General features: G+C 35.4%; 1 protein-coding gene across 1 annotated transcript in view; it reads right to left on the bottom strand.

Moving 5' to 3' along the window:
* LOC109048989 (uncharacterized protein C8orf34 homolog) overlaps positions 1-15,715 on the bottom strand; it is a 77,819-nt gene extending 62,104 nt beyond the window's left edge. Inside the window, exons 1-3 of the mRNA XM_042714278.1 lie at positions 15,632-15,715; positions 5,288-5,432; positions 5,069-5,200 (exon numbers count right to left, since the gene is read on the bottom strand). Coding sequence (XP_042570212.1) covers positions 5,069-5,200; positions 5,288-5,432; positions 15,632-15,700 — 346 coding nt within the window. The 5' untranslated portion in view covers positions 15,701-15,715. The remainder of the gene's footprint in view (positions 1-5,068; positions 5,201-5,287; positions 5,433-15,631) is intronic.
* Between the last annotated feature and the right edge of the window lie 732 nt (positions 15,716-16,447).

Here is a 16,447-nt window from a genome sequence, read left to right as displayed (position 1 = left end):
GTCTCAGAGGGTTAAGAGCTATGTCTATGCACTTTGTAAAAGTCCGTGGGGCCACTTTGGGCTGGAGAGCATGAACTTCATTGTCCCGTACCAAAATTTTAATGATACCTCTGAAGCGAGGTGGCCTGCGAGCGAACTGAAGTGAGTAGCCTCATTCTATGGTTTTTAGAGCCCAACTTGACACATCCAGGATAGCTTTCCAACCCTGAAGCCGGATGGAAAGTTGTTTTAGTTTTTTGAACGGTAGTTTGCCACACTCTGCACTTTTGAGCATGTTGGTCCACTATCACAGTGGTAGTTTGCATGGGCGCGCACTGAATGGGAAGGACAGGCCCAGCTTCAAACTCACGTGTCGGGACTAGTATACACAGTCGGTTAGGCCTATGTCTTAACGTAAACAGTTGAGAAAGAAAACGCATGTGTATCAGCATATTCAATCAGTGCTATTCTAAAAGCAGACTACCAGAAATCTTCTTTCAAAGAAAATAACCTTTAACTGATTTTGACTGGACAACTTTTATAAGGATTAATCTATATTTAATCTATACAGTGAATACTATGCAGTGTTATTTTACATTTGATTATTGCATTTCTGTACCTGAAAATTTATTTTAGATCTACCTGAAAAACCTGAAAAGCACTGTTTATTTAATTTGTCTCTTTGTTATATTGTATTTATTTTCTGCTATTGCTTGTAATTTGGTTATCTGTAGAAAAGATTTTTAGCACTGAACAAAATATAAGTACACGATATATATATATATATACATTAATGCATTTTTCATACAACTGGAGTACCTCGTTTATGTTGTATATATATATATATATACATTAATGCATTTTTCATACAACTGGAGTACCTCGTTTATGTTGTTTCCTAATGAGGATTTACATAATTTTACACATTGCATATTTTATCACAGAAATCTGAAAGACTTGTCTTGACTTGTCATAAGACTTGTCATATCTTAAGATTACTGATCTTGTTTGTGACTTTTTTTTTAATGTCCCAATTGAGGAACAGGATGTGAAAATGTATGATAAGTGTTCATGCTATATGTTTTAGTTGAATTTTAGTTATTAAAAATGTAGATGGCTGTTTAAAATAGGTATATAATATAATAATATCGATATATTGATCGATATTCTCCCATATCAAATCGATTCGAAATTGTATTGTAGAATTTTTTGAAGTATCGACAAATATCATATCGCTGGAAATGAGAATCGATATCGTATTGTATTGTGATGAACGATCTGATTTACACCCCTACTGACAAGCGGCTGCTTTCAAATGGTCCCGTGTTTGTGTGAGTGTCTGTGAAGAGCGTCAAAGGTTTTAAGTTAAGTGCTTAAGTTAAGTGTTTTTGCATATGTTTGTTGAGTATGTAAACGCAATGGCCAATCAGAATCACAACAGAGTTCATTCAGCATGAGCGCTGCACTCTCACCAACAGTTTTGTTATAACCAACAAATTATAAACAAGATTTAAATAAGAGATTCATTGTATAGACACAATATAGTCAGATTTTTTGATTATAACAGGAGTTTTCACTCATTGAGTTTGTGATGCGGCTGAACTTAAATGATATCATCTTCGCTGATTATAAGGGAATGTCTTTGCTCATTTTCTGTGTATAACCCATTCATAATTTGAATAAAAGTTGTATTTTTCATGCTAAGTACACACTGCAAAGTTTCAGGAGTGACGACTGTATTAAAATGCGGGACTGAATCTGAAATTGCAATGTTTGACATTGTGATAACCATAGCAATGGATGAGGAAAAAAAAGTTCAAGTTTAAGTAGTGTTCTTTTTTTACCATGGTATCAAATTGGGTATCAAGTATTGTGTACTTTTGGTGGTCTCAGTACTGAATACTAGATTTTTGGTATCGTGACATCCCTAGTCTAAATAAACACAATGCTGAGCCTTACTCTGAAACACGTAGCACATCAGACTAATTAAATCACTTTTGTGATTTGATAATCACACAAGCCATATCAAGTTTTCACAACCATACATTGTTAGAATGAATTACAACACAATTTTTTGTTCTTCTAATTTACGCAAATCACGTCATACTTCTCAGGTCAGAAAATACCAAAATCTGATAAATATGGAAATATCCCATCTAACTAAAATCAGTATCAGTCACTTTCCTGACTTGAGCAATCAATGAGCATTTTAAAGGGGTGGTTGATCAGCTTTTTCAAAAGCTTGATTGTGTTTATGAGGTGCAGTGTAACATGTGTTCATGCTTAGTTTTTAAAAAAGCGCATTATTTTCACATATTTTAAATTTATTCTACACCGCTCTTTCCATTCTCATCAAAACATTCTGTTGAGTTCGTGGTTCTATGAAGCCCCTCACTCAGAAATATGCAATGGGCTCTGATTAGTTAGCGGGCTGAGTGTGTTTGAGATTCGCTAACCACCTAGTGCAAGTAGTCGGTAAACGTCATGCCCCCTTACCATCACGGGTAGTTGCAGGTTCTCGGGGGTGGGGTTTATGTAAACATTGGGGTTAGTGATGTCACAAACCCAGGAAGAAGCTTGTTGTAGTCCCTACCAGCCGTTTTTTTTTTTTTTTAGTCCTTAAACTGCGATTTCTTTAAAAGAAAATATCTCCCTTTGCATTGAACTCTGAGCATCGTAACTTTGCAGAGGTTGTTTATGCTCTAACAGCAACATTACACACTAACTAATTTTCAAAAAGTGAAATCATAATCAACCACCACTTTAAAGACAATTTTACTCTATCAATCATCCGAGGACTCTTGACAATTTGTTTCAGAAAAAAGTACTTTTTTAGCGCTGTCACTGTGCATAGCCCCAATGCAAAAAAATCCAAATGTGCGCAGATTGCCAGACACGTGCAATACCTCTGTGAGTCTGACTAAGAGCACTTGCAGCAAAAGTGTAACACTGAATAATTTAGAACACTTACAACGTCAAGATAAATGTGTTTGCCACTGCTGTGACTCAGAGGTATTTGCTTTCAGTGCAGTGCATGTTTTGCAAATGATTTTTGTACAGGGTGTTTTCCCATCCACATTCCCCAAGCCTCTGTAATTGCTTTAAACATGGCCTATGTGGACAAAAAATACTGTGAGCATGCAATGTTATGACACAGTAAGAGTTGCATTTTCATCTGACAAAAATTTATTAATTAATTATATATAATAGAGGGTAGAAAAATAGTATAACTCCATGACACAATGACAGCACAGGTTATCTCAGATAAAGGAACAAAACAGCTTATTAGCTTACATGATCAAGCGCCACAGCAGTAAAAGTGGACGCTGGATACCCAGAACGACCAATTAGTGAATGTTATGATGATCTGGGAGATCATTTGGATTGGTCTGCAATGAGTATCTTAATGCCTTAAGGACTGTGCTTTTATGCATGAGCTTGATTTGCGTAAAATCATGACAATAAATCAGGTAGATCTATAGCATATCAGAGTCCTACACAATTTGTTGCTTAGGGAGAACAGATTCTGCCTTTCTGTCTCATGCATGAGATTGAAAATGAGAGTTACTATGCATACTGCAGCATGTATCCATGTGTAAATTACACTGTGTTTATTTTGCTAAAGAGTAACCTCTGGACTCATTATGTGAAACATCACTGCCTGGAAACCAAGAGCCTACATTTTTGTGAACACCTGATGTAGCTAACACTTCAAAGATGTTAAATGAATAATTCACGCAAAAAAGAAGCAAAATTTACTGCAGCTCTCAAATCTCATACACACTTGAGAATAACAAAACTTGACTCTGAGAAGTGCATTTACATGTTACCAAATGTTCATAATAAAACCCCCAAAATAAATTAACATTTTTGAGACTTTGAATATGTTTCCTTTTTGATTAGCTTACATGACCTACAATTAACCTTGTAAAGCCTGACATGTGAAATAATACTCATTAAAAATCAGTTTTCTTTTATTGGAAAAGGAATGTTTATTGAGAACTGACAAAATATAAAAAAGATCTGGGGTGGGGGGGGTTGCATACAAGGTTTTATTTTAGCTTTTATGGTTTATATAGTATGATATAGTGGGAATACAGAGCTTCAAAACAAATTGAATATTTGGTGCAGATGTTGTTATTTATATGGTCAAAAAGTAACACAATTCTGATAATCTGTCATTTAAACCAATGAGATCTTTATAATAGGCTAACATATTACAAATGTATATAAATATAATTTCTATATCTCCCATAGTATATAATAAAATTCTATATCTCTATATTCTATATAATTTACTTGCTAAAAAAAGTACAAATATCAGTCAGATGAGGGAAGGCATGTAGAATATTGTGTACAACAGCAACGTTTTGATCTTGTTGATAATTCAGAGGCCTTAAAAATCTTCATATTGAATATGATAAGGTAGGCTTTATAGGGTTAATCCTTATCTACATATGACTGTGTATGTAAATGCACCCAATGATTTTTGTGTTCTATTTGTGACTTAATTTTAGGCCTTTACCTCAAATAAAGCTCTTATTTTTCATACTTTTTGGATTTAGAGCAGAAAGGTCATACAGTACATTTGGAACAGCATTAATAATAAACATTTTTAAATTTGGTTGAACTATTGCTTAAAAGTATAAGAACAAAAACACAATCACAGGGTTTTACCAACTCACTGATGTGAAAACCATCTAAATAAGTCAGGTGGAAATGGGCACAGGCACACATCCACAGTTTAAAATGGGGTTACAATCTCCCTTCGTGCCATTTCCCCAAAACTGGCCAACAGCCTCCACTCAGGCAGAAATAGAACTGCTGTCAGTAACGAAGCATCATATTAAATTATTAAAGGCTCTGATACGAATTACTCCCTCAGCAATACGTATCACTCAGAGCTCATGCTGATAGCCTCCATAATGGCACTATCTAAAGATAGAAGTCGTCATTGTTCACTAATGTACAGACAGTCTCCTCTATTTCTGATTTCTGAAAATGCTTGGCTGATCTCATATTAGCCACCAGCTGAATCACATTAAACTTGATGTAATGACACTAGCTTCTCTCTTGCAGCGGGACTCACATGATTTAGACTCAGGAGACGGAGGGGAAATGTTGGACATGGCCAGGTCGCTCTTTGATTTCTTGGGTTTCTTGGGATGGATCTGCCAAGGTTTTTCATAACCCCTGGAGTCCCGTCGTGTACCTTTGTATTCTGTAGAGAGAGAGGCGGAGGAAACTCGTAGTGATCTACATTTTCTCTTTGTGCAAAACAGCTTGAAGGATTCTGAACTATACCCACCTGAGGAGCTCTCGGCCCACAATGCTGCAGATCCTGACAGGGTCCTCTGAATCCTGCCAGGACTCTCCTGCTTGGTTTGCAGATGGCCAATGAGGAAAGGAATGGGGTGGTCTGGTGTCTCAGTTATCAGTTTGGTCATCATCTCCTATCAGAGCCAAACAAAAAGTGATTAGAGTACCGACATCCAGCATCATGTGAGTAAATGCCAGAGAACTTGAGCTAATGTGGCACATTGTCACGCAAGCTTGCATCGTGCCAACCTGAATCAGCAGTGTTGGCAAGTATTCAGGAAAACTTAGGTAATTGGTCAGGGTAATATTCTCACTTATATTGAGTATTATATGAGCTATAGCTTGCAGAAGGAAATGTAAAAATAAATTTGAAAACTGAAAATACCAAAAAAAAAAAAATTCAATGTAAACAAAAACATATTGTTTATAATATCACATAACTAACACTATTCTCACACAGTAAAAAAAAGGTAACTCTTTAAATTATTTATTTTTTTTTTTTGTAGGAGAGCATCAATTTTTTGGGGGGTCAAAATTTTTGAAACCAATAAGATATTGCAATCACAAAAAAAAATCCAATCCAGACAGGATTCGATTTCTGGAAACCTTTCCACTGTTCAAAACTAAAATTGAGATTCATGTTGGAAAATACAATTTAAAAAAAGGCTTGTAGGCATCATCAAAATTACATTTAAAATGTAGATATAAAGTCTTATTCAGACATGATTAGTTTTCAAAACCAGGAGTTTCCAAACAGGGGGCTGGAAAAGGGGTGCTAGAGCAGAAATTTTATTTTGGAATTTAGATTTAATAAAATATTTAATGATCAGGGGTATCTGAGGAGTTTTAAAACAAATTTAAGACTTTTTAAGATGTCTGAAACCAATAATACACTGTAATCACAGAAAATCCAGTCCGGACAGGAAAATTTTTTTCAGAGGACCCCTGAGAGCACCCCTCAGATGCAATTTGCACTGTAATTTGTTTAATCAAAGTGTCGAAATCACAATCATATTTGATTCAGACTGGACTAAAACCATAAAGTACACCTGCGAAACACAAATTTACCCTCCTCTGGGAAAACTACTTTTATCCAATTATGACTTTTTTGAGATATAAAAACAAAATTAGACATTTTATAAATAAGTCTAGTGCATGTAAAAACAAGTTTTATCAGTTTCCACTTTAGCGTAGGCTCTTCCACGAAAAAAAACATAAGTTCTGTATTACAAGCCAGACAATCACAAATTAACAAGATGGTAATTAAGGCACATAAGCCTTGTTGGGTAATTAAACTAACCTAGTAACAGGGGGTACATAAAAGAAAGCTGTAATTTGTGGGTTTAGCAGGATGTAAATTGAGCAGGGCTTTGTTACTGTAACTACCCCGGGCTCCCTAGTGAGCAATTGCCCTTGTGGTAAACAGGAAAGCACAGCGTGGATTAGCACACACTCATTTAAAAAATGTTAAGCATTTGATGTTATCTGAGAAGGGTTTTCCCTGCTTACTTCACTGACCTCTTTAATAGAGATGTAAACAGGGTGATGATATGGTTGGAAGTCACATCCAATGAGAAAAGACTGACTGACAGTGAATAAGATACTGTATGCTAATAATATCTGCATACATAGATATACTCAAATTTAGGTCAAAATCCCTGCACAGAAATAAGCTTTTCAATTGATTTTCTTGCATCATCAGGATGGAGAAACACAGGATCTCTCGATCATACTGACAGACTGGGAAATTGGCAGGGGGAAGCAATCTCAGCCTTTCTAATAGACAATCTGAAGCCAAGTTCAGTGCCAGTTTTAAAGAACAAGCTCTGGTATTGAACAACATTTCCAAAGCACTTCCTTCAGCACATTGACATTCTCTGTCAGAGAATGTTTGGATAGATATCCAGTCCCACCGTACTACTCTTACTATTTCTGCAGTAGTATGTAACCCATGCACAATAAGCACATTTTCACACATAAAACACCAGGTGATCTACTACATCTGCCAAAATGTGCAGGGTGCAATGCAATTGACAACAACCATCAACTCAAATTTATTAAACACAAACCAAAAAACCAAAACACAACACCACTCAACTAAAAATTAGATTAAAATTTGGCCCTTTTTAAACAATGCTTAAATATTGTATAGGCTACAATTGTATATAGACTTTTTCAGTAAACTAAAACATTGATTGATTGAATGATTGATTGACAGATCGAATTAATCATTAAATAAAATTAAAAAATCAATAAAATGAACATAATAAATTAACAAATTTACATATCTTAATTTTGAGATATTGAGATATTTAGATATCTAACCTGATTAAAAATATTTAGTTAATGTTATTTGTGCTGCATTTTATATACAGGTACACTGTAAAAATGCTGCTGCAATTAGTTATAACCAGTTGACTAAACTTATAATTTTATATTATATCAAGAACAAACACTTACTTTTTAAAACATAAATCAAAAAAAAAAAAAAAAAAATTTAAAATAATAATCACAAAAATAATAAAATTGCCTAGAAAGAAACATTCAAACGAACAGTTTATACTGATTAAACAAACAATCATAAAAATTGCTTTACCAGAAACATTCAGCTGGGCAGATTAAATGTTGTAAACAAATAGTCATGACTGGTTGAAATAACGTTCATATTGTTTTCATTAAACATTTTATCCTTGCTCTTGCTGATGCAAATCTTCTTGATGTCTTCTGTTCACGTCCATTAAGCTTCTTCCTTCAACAGAGTACTACAGACTGTCTCAGTCACTGCCAGAAACTCTTCAGAAAATTAAGTAACAATTCCTTTTTACGGGATTAAAATTAGTCTCCTGACTCACTGTCTAGACACAGTATGGATGCAATAAGTTATTAATATTTTGCCACAGTTGCTCTTACTGTATATTTATATGTTGAGTTTTTAACCAGAGCTCAGCATTTCCTGAGACTGCACTCTCGTTATTCCTCTGATTCCTTCATTTATGCCTTACGTCACAGCAGGGAGACGTTGACTGAAGGCTGGGTCAGAGTTCTGGATGGGATCCAGCCCTTGAGACAGAAGGAGGAGGAAAGGCAAGGAGTGGTACAGCCGCAGAGAGCAATACAGACAACATAGCAACTATATTATATATATATATATATATACATACACATATATATATATATATAATATATATATATATATTTATATATATATATATATATATATATATATATATATATATATATCCCACCAAGTATTTAATTGAACAAAAACACAGTAAAAGCAGCAATACTGTGAAATAATATTACAATTTAAAAGAACGGTTTCTACTGAATATATTTTAAAATTGCATTATGGTTTTCACAAAAATTTTAAGCTCCAAAAACAGTTTTTAGCATTGATAATAATAGGAATGTTTATTAATAACTGAGCACCAAATCAGCATATTAGAATGATTTCTGAAGGATCATGTGACACTGAGGACTGGATTAATGGCTGCTGAAAATTCTGCTTTGAATCACAGGAATAAATTAAAATTTTAAATATATTATAATAGAAAACTGTTATTTTAAATTGTAAATATGTCATAGTATTATTGTTTATACTCTGTTTTTTGATCAAATAAAAGCAGCCTTGGTAAGTATAAAAGATTATTAAAAAACATTAATATAATTTTGATTAAAAAAACAATGATTTGCATAATTAAGATAATAGATAAGATGAGGACGTTGATACATCGTTCAGAGCAGTCCATAATCAGACTTTCTGTACTGCTTTAACTTTCTTACAGTACGTCGACTGGGATATCTACTTAAACCACCTAACTGTTTCACAAACGCAGAAAGCTGGCAAAAAAAAATCCATGATGAATGTGTGCGCAGCCGCAAAACAAGGGGTTTACCTTTAATTAAGGTGTTCAACAAAGGTCAATATATTTCAGAAGTGTTGTGAAAAAATGTGGTAATCACAGACTTTCCTATTCGGATAGTGTCACATTTCTTAAGAAGCATTTGATCATGGGATCCACTTAATATTGCATTTATTTTGCTTTTAACTATCAGGTGAGCTTATCTCGTAATGCAGGGCATTTGTTCAAGATCAACGGAGGGGAGCTCACGCTGCGCCAACGCCTCGGGTGTCTGCAGGTCACTGAAACATTAATTACTGCCCAGACCGCCAAGAAACCTCTATAAATAAAGGCAAGAGAGGGAACTCTCTATCTCCTCTCCATTATCCAACCCTGCTGTGAGTGTGTGTCTCTCCTCAGGGTACTGTACAGAGCTGTGCATGTGTGTGTGTGTGTGTGTGTGTGTGTGTGTGTGTGTGTGTGTGTGTGTGTGTGTGTGTGTGTGTGTGTGTGTGTGTGTGTGTGCGTGCATGTGTGTGTGTGTCCAGCCCCTCTGCTGTAATTAACAAAGTCTCAACGAGACCTACACATCCTACGCATTTCTGTCTCATTTAAGGTTGACTACTGAATGACAGAAAATGGTTTTCTGTCATACATCACTCAACAATATACCGTTAAGTTATAGGCTCCCAATCCCATCTGAACTTTTTGGCTGAAACATGATATATCAATATTACCCATTGAGATCTACCAACCCAAAGGTGTCAATTGCCTGTGGTGGGTGTCATTTTCAATTACAAGCGGGAAATGCAATGATTCTTTGGCCAATTGGTTTTATCGATATTCTGTGTGCTGATGTAGCATTCAATCTGTCACTTTGTGGGAGACTGAGGAGCTTCACAATGACAGTTGCGGCTCAAGAAATCTATAGCCAGAAAATATCTTAATCCAGGCGTACCATATTATCCATATTTTCATGTAACATACCCTGCACCAGTCGCATTACTACACTGCCATTCACAAACCCTCCCTATGGCCTCATGGGATAGTAAAGTGTCCATTGGATGTACATTTTAGAATCTTACCAGAAGTAATAGTTTAAGTTACAGTTACAAACTGTACAGAATGAAGAAAAAAAAAAATCTCAATACAGATCTTGGGCATCATAAAATATCTCTTCATTAATGAATGCAAAAAAAGGTAGTCTTTTTGCATTCGGTATTTCAGTCACACTGCATGACCTTTTAAAATAAACCATTGAAGGCTAAGAGTGTGAACAAGAAAAAGGGAAAATCACTGCACATGAAATACATACATTCCTTATACATCCTGTTTGATGATGCTGGTGCAGAAATCACACGCTGCAGCTTTAAGACACAGGTACAGCATGCTCTGGAGAAATTAGAAGAACAGAAATTCAAACAACTTTTAATCCCTAGTTCCTTCACACCAAGAGTTCAGTGAACATCGGCTGACACTATTTCAGAGAGGTCTAGGCTGTGATCCTTACACAGAGCCCTGAGCCGCACAAATTGCTCTGTACACTGAATTACTTTCTAGAACAAAGCAATGCACTCTGGGCCGGTGTACCCTTGACTCTGAAATGCATTGGGATGGTGTTATGGCAAAGGCAGGTTTTCTTATAAATCTTGCATTTACATCCCTTATGATATAGCACAATGGTCAGACCCTATCAAGAAGCATCCATGCCATGATTTCAGTCAATATACTGTTCTGTCTTGTAGAACTCTTAAAGGAATAGTTCATCAAAAAAAAAAAAGAAAAGACAATCAGAAAATGCACTCAACCTCAAGGACATCCAATATGTAGATGAGTTTGTTTGAGTTTTTGGATAAATTTAACACTACATCATTTTCTCACCAGTGGATCCTCTGCGGTGAATGGGTGCCTTCAGAATAAGAGTCCAAATAGCTAATAAAAACATCACATTAATCCACGAGTAAATTTACCATTGATATATTTTTAATGCTTCTGGCCATACAGCAGTCCATGATCCTTAAAAACACTTCCTCCAGTGAAAATGTCCAACCCCTGTTGTCTTCACAAATCAAAATCCACCAGGATACTTATTTAGAACTGCTTTGGACAATTTCCACTTGTAAACAGTGCTTGATCTGTACATATTTCTCTCCTGATTCAGACAAGACGACTTTTCCACTGGAGAAAGCAATATTATGGATAGAGGATGTGTATTTCATCTTAAAAAAATAAAAATAAACAGTTAAAAAAAAAGTCTTAATGAGGGATTTGTTTATTACAAACACAGTTTTTTTGCTTCACAAGATGTTAATTGATGGACTGGAGTGTTTTTGGATTACTTGTGGATTATTGTGATGTTTTTTTTCAGCTGTTTGGACTCACATTCTGATGGCACCCATTCACTAGAGCATCCATTGGTGAGCAATTGATGTAATGCGTATCTGTTCCAATGATGAAACAACCCCATCTACATTTTGGATGGCCTGATGTTCAGCAATTTTTCATTTTTGGGTGAAATATTCCTTTAAACAAAAATGCTTCCCCGTCTGTGAAGTAGAGAAATCGGGGCCAATAAAGCTACCAGATTCCTAACGAGTTTTTTTGTGGCTCAGTAAACTGCAAGTAAATCAAACCTCCAGCCATAACAACAGGATTCCCGGATAAACATAAACACATACTGAACGAATGAAGAATATATTAACTGTATATGTTCCAAATACTGAAATGATTTGTGTGTTGTTGCCTGTGGTTTTATTGCTTGAATGCATTAGTATGCTAATCAAACCTCCATTTGCTCAAAGTCCAGTGTATTTTGTGGTTGAATGCATAATTCTCGCAACAGAGATCAATTATGCTGCTTCTTTACAAACATTTCACTCCCTTTATTGCACTGCCTACAACCATTACACAGTGAGGAGGCCAATTTGATTGGCTATTGATAACCTGTTTTCCTGTTCCTGCCGCAAAATTATTCTAATCACAGCTGAGTGGAGCAACTGCCTACGAATCCATGAATTCTGCATGAATTAAGTTTAGTCTTAGGTTTGTTATTATGTGAAAATCCTCCTCCATATTTATTATTCTTCTTGCAAAATTCTATAGAACTAAATGAGAAGATATTTCTCAATATAGATCATGGGCATCATTAGAAGGCGAATCTTCTAGGAAAGTCTCAAGAAGTTGTAAATTATAATATCTCTTCACTAATGAATGCAAAAAAAAAAGTGCTCAGGCAAAACTGTTAACGCTAATCAACACAGCTAGAGTACACCTCGATCCTCAACCCCCACACAGTATGTCAATCTTCTGGAAAAATTTAAATAGCTAAAGCCCCTAGATTTAATGATATTTATTTGAAGGTGTATAAGCATGCTATAAGTGTTGTCTACATTGTTACATTTATTTAATTTTGTCCTTCTTTCTGTTTTTTTCTGGAGAACTTCCTTATTAATCCAGAGCTGCCAGAGGACCGAACACCAGTTAACTATGTCAACTCCCATCCTATCTGGACTTAAGTGAAGCGATAACGTCTTTAAAATGGTAACAAATTGCTCTTCTCTCCTTGCTGCTGCTGGCACTGAATGTGTTAGTGTGATAAATCAGTTTAAAGAGAGAAAGAACTAGTTTTATAGCATGAATATTCATATCAGTGGCCAAATGCTGTGGCATACAAATGTATTTCACATTTCAAAAAATACTGACTTATAAAATATTACAGTTCTGTGTTGCCATGCCTCGGTGAGGAAGGTCTAACACTTTAAAGATGCAGCAGCTACAGTCATCATCTTATTCCCCAGTCCCATGCATATTGCATTCACAGTGACCTCGATTTAAGTTTACTTGGCATCTTCTTTTTTTTTTCAAGAACCGGTAAAGTAGCTTGAGAGGATCATTCATTATTTTTTCGTACAGTATGTCTGTGTTGCTGTGCCAAAGCGTTCGTACTGAGCACAGTTACAGCATACTGTGGAAACACACCAGGCAAACACACCTGCAAAGAGATACTGATAATAGTAATGATGTGCAAACAAACCGAGGCTCTATATCAGCTGTTTGCAGTGACGTTATAAAATAACAGAGGCATTGCCTGATGGACAAAACCGGTGTCACTCTTTAATATGTTAATATTTGTGTCACATGTTATGAATGGATTTGAAAGTGCAGTGCAAATAAAATTTTAGGGTAACACTTTACATTACAGAATTTGACTTACTGTATGATACTAATGAACATACAAGCAGAACTGGGGCAAGTTGTCACACTTTTTTTACGCCAGTGAATATTTTATATAAAAAACAAAGATTTATCATTTCCACCATTGATGCCTAAGAAAAAAGATACAGTACAGTTCACAGAAAAGACAAAGACCAAGATTGGGGTGCGCTATTGCACTCAACGAGGTAAGCTGTCATAATACAAGTTTTGGAGAAATAAATAAAATTAAAAAATAAATAAATAAATAAAATTATCCCTGCCTATAGCTCTGGCATCCCCACAACCCTACACAGGACAAGCAGTGGATGAATGGATTGGTGTGAAATGAAATGAAATGAAAAGAAATGAAATGAATGAATGAATGATGCATTTTTTTTTATAGTGCTTTATTGTGTATAGTTGTACACCCAAAGCGCTTTACAATCATGTGGGGGGTCTCTCCTCAACCACCACCAGTGTGCAGCATCCACTTAAAAATATTAAATTAAATTAAATTAAATTAAATTAAATTAAATTAAATTAAATTAAATTAAATTAAATTAAATTAAAACTCTTGTCCTTTCGGTTATACCATCTTTAGAAGTACTACTTGAACTTTCAGACTAATCTGAGGCAGTTTCAAGAGACTGTTTATTCGCCTAATCAATTCTCATATATGAAATACTTTAAAACCAAAACAATTTAAAAGCGAAAAAAAAGAGAGAAGGCGACAGACATTCGCGTAACCCACTCACAGCGCTCGCCCCCGGGGGAAACGCGTTCATGTGGCGGATCTCTGCGCGGCGCCGCTGTCCATGGTACTAGGTCACACACGCGCTGCTTTTAGCTTTATTGCTGTTCAATATTCAGCCCATGCACACAGTCCCCGCTACAAGACAGTTGATACATCAGCAGTTTGTCTCGTATGGACTGTGCTTCTTACTACAGATGCCTTATAGAGGTAATAGCGTTGGTGGATGACAACGCTATTTTGGTTCATTATGGTGCGGAGCAAAAAAGTAATTTTTCTCAAGGTGACTGGTGTGTCCAGTTTCTGTTGTTTAAGACATATTTGTGGGCTACATGACTAGTCTAATACTATTTTAAAGGCAATCTGATGCATTTATTATAGTTTTTATTTAGTTCATCACACCATGCTGATTATCCAATGATGCTGACAGTGCAAAAGTAGAGGAGACCGGGATTATAACATTTAAATGTCCTATTTAATATGTCTGCTATACATTTAAGTAGTTTAGAAACCTAGTACTTACTCCTATCAGTGAGGAATACAAAGTTTGCTTCTGTTACATATGGATTGTAACGTTAATCCAATAACATGAATTTATTGTAGTATTCCAATTTTTAAACATTATTATTATTAATATTCTATAAACATTTTAAAATGTAAACATATACACTGTCTCATTTTGTGCAATCTTTGTAGGACCAGTAGAAAGAATAAGCCTTTATTAGAAAGTGTTAGGCCTAGAACCTTTTCATGATACTTCTAGTTTTTTAACATTACCTCAAAACTGATTTTGGTCCTATAAATCCAAATTTGTTACAGATTCTCACAGCTTCTATTGTCACTTCATAAGGGTCATGTATGATATACATTTCATCCTGTGTAGTTCAATTGCAATCTGGTTAAAACGTTACAACTCGTTACAACTCACACCGTGTTACAGCATTCCCTTGTCTCCATATATTTACAGTACAGCATTCATTAGATGGGCCAAAATACACCATATATTACAACTGTAAAGAAATAACCTAGGAAGAGTGCTGACATAAGCCTGACTTTTCCAAAAACAGTATATTTTAATACGAAAATCCCGACAGCAGAAACAGAGGCATCAGTTTAAGTTACTGATAGAAAGCGTCCAGTCAGCAGAAATTTCCCATCACATTACCACATACTATTTCTATAGACTAGGCTACTACGAGAGCTGAATGCTTTAGTGGCTGATTTTTAATGCAACAAATCAAGTACAACATCTCTAGTTTCCCACAGTTTATTGATTGACTGAAGGTAAGTGAATGCAGGAGGATTTGCTCTGTCCTCATAAGCGCAAATATCCCGCTTACAGTCATTCACTTATAAAATCAAATTGATAAAAAGACAATAAAACGTTCTTAAAATGTATTTTGCCACCATCAGATTACAATTAAACTCTAATTCACATCTAAACGTGCGTTGAAGCAGACACAAGTAGCTCTTGCTTCATTCGTTTACAATGCAGCAAAATCGCGAGGTGCCTCACGAACATCTTTAGTGAAAAGTTGTAACATACCTCAAACAAGGGTCCGATCTTATTCTTCTCCAGATATGACTGAATTCTTGACTGCTGTAGAGACGCCATGAGAATGTGTTGCGTTAAACAGCAAAGGGTTTAGATATCGTTAAATATCGCCAAGCATCTTCATAGGCGCGGGATTGCGGACGGATCTCATCCAGCGCTGAGAGCTCGGCTGCTGCTCCAGCACATGCTGAGAGTACCAGGGTTTGCGTCCTCTCTCGGTTTGGTCACTATCTTATCTGATGGGACTATCCCTCCTCCGGTCTCGGCAGAGTAGCTGGCAACGGCTTCTTCTCAAAGCCAATCAAAAACATTACACCTTACATGAGTGTTTTTTCATTGGCTGTTCAGGTCTGAGAGACCCGCCCTCGTTGTTTACACACAGTAAGTATCATTATTAAATTCACATACACGTACTTTTTATGAAACTTGCATTATAAAGAATTCTTATGAAGTCTCTATAGTCTAATCTAGCATATATACGAAAATCAGCCACATGTATAATGTATTAGGCTGTAATGCTTAGGCTACCTATCCCAGTTTCAAAAGTATAATGCATTAAAATACATAAGCATCACACATCAATAAGTGACCCATTATCCAATTAACTATTAAACTATTAATGAAAAAAAAAGATGTAACCATTAATAAGTGACCCATTATTTATTATAACTATGATTGTTGTCATGAATGAAATAATAAAAATAAGTAAATAAAAAAAAGTTATTAAAATATATATATTTTTAAAATACTAAACACAATAATCACATATAATACCAATACAAACTAAACACGCAATTCACACAAAAA

The sequence above is a fragment of the Cyprinus carpio genome, chromosome A24, assembly GCF_018340385.1.
Source record: "Cyprinus carpio isolate SPL01 chromosome A24, ASM1834038v1, whole genome shotgun sequence".
Taxonomy (NCBI): Eukaryota; Metazoa; Chordata; class Actinopteri; order Cypriniformes; family Cyprinidae; genus Cyprinus; species Cyprinus carpio.
The sequence above is the reverse complement of the archived record's forward strand: the minus strand, read 5'-3'. Positions and strand labels throughout refer to the sequence as shown.